The sequence below is a fragment of the Austrofundulus limnaeus genome, unplaced genomic scaffold, assembly GCF_001266775.1.
Source record: "Austrofundulus limnaeus strain Quisiro unplaced genomic scaffold, Austrofundulus_limnaeus-1.0 Scaffold1797, whole genome shotgun sequence".
NCBI classification, from domain to species: Eukaryota; Metazoa; Chordata; class Actinopteri; order Cyprinodontiformes; family Rivulidae; genus Austrofundulus; species Austrofundulus limnaeus.
In genome coordinates, this window is record NW_013954199.1 from 54,391 (window position 1) to 55,272 (window position 882).

Genomic DNA, 882 nt, shown 5'->3' on the forward strand with positions numbered 1-882 from the left:
GTGCTGCACAGAGAGGCTGCCTGTCACTGTGAACGTGAGTTGAGATCTTCTCATTGGTCAGTCCTCATGAGGCGGGTCAGGTGGCTGAGAGCGTTGCTTAATGTCAAGTGTTGCTTTTGTGTAAATGGAGGACACTGCCCTCGATCTCAATGTAGTGGTTCATGTTTACCAGATTATACTGATGTGTTTTGTTTTCATAGCATCATGTGAAGGAGTGTCCTTGACAAGAGGACATAGTGTATTTGTAGTTCTATGAGCATTTGTACATCAAAATACACTTAGAATCTGAAGTATTGAGTATATTTACTATATACTGCAATAATTTACTCTGTATGTTGCCAGACTGGTGATCCTGGGGTGTTGATGATGGGGCCCTTGAATATTGTTGCCCAGGGTCCAGGGAAGTGTTAATCCGGCCCTGCTTATAACACAACAACAAGTGAAGAGGAAACATGTCGGCTGTCAGTCCCTTCTTGTAAAAGTAGTTTTCATAGCAAAACACAAAGGAAAGCCAGAGGAACTCCATTTAAGATCACAGTTTTTAAGTATTTTAATAACTTTTATGTTAAGTTTATTGTTGTACCTCCATCCCACAGCGGCCAGGAGCTGCTCGTGTTTCCCCTCAGCTTTATGAAAGCTTCAGTCTGCTCCTTGGACCCTAAAAACAACAAACACAGAAAGGCTCAAATTAAAAACTAGCTCAGTTCGCGGGAATACACGAAAAACTAAAGGACCCGCCATGCGAGCTCATTCACCATATTTCTGAGACAAATATTATTTTAAAACATATTTATGCAAAGGACTAAAGCCTAACAATACAGCCGCTTTTTATTTTCTATTTTTTACCGGCAGATTTGAATAAACTTACATTTAAAACTGTAC

At 40.2% G+C, this 882-nt stretch overlaps 1 protein-coding gene across 1 annotated transcript in view; it reads right to left on the reverse strand.

Annotated features, from left to right (window-relative positions):
* LOC106536382 (zinc finger protein 436) overlaps positions 1-658 on the reverse strand; it is a gene marked incomplete at its 5' end in the record, with an annotated part of 5,882 nt that extends 5,224 nt beyond the window's left edge. Inside the window, 1 exon segment of the mRNA XM_014033643.1 lies at positions 584-658. Coding sequence (XP_013889097.1) covers positions 584-658 — 75 coding nt within the window.
* Between the last annotated feature and the right edge of the window lie 224 nt (positions 659-882).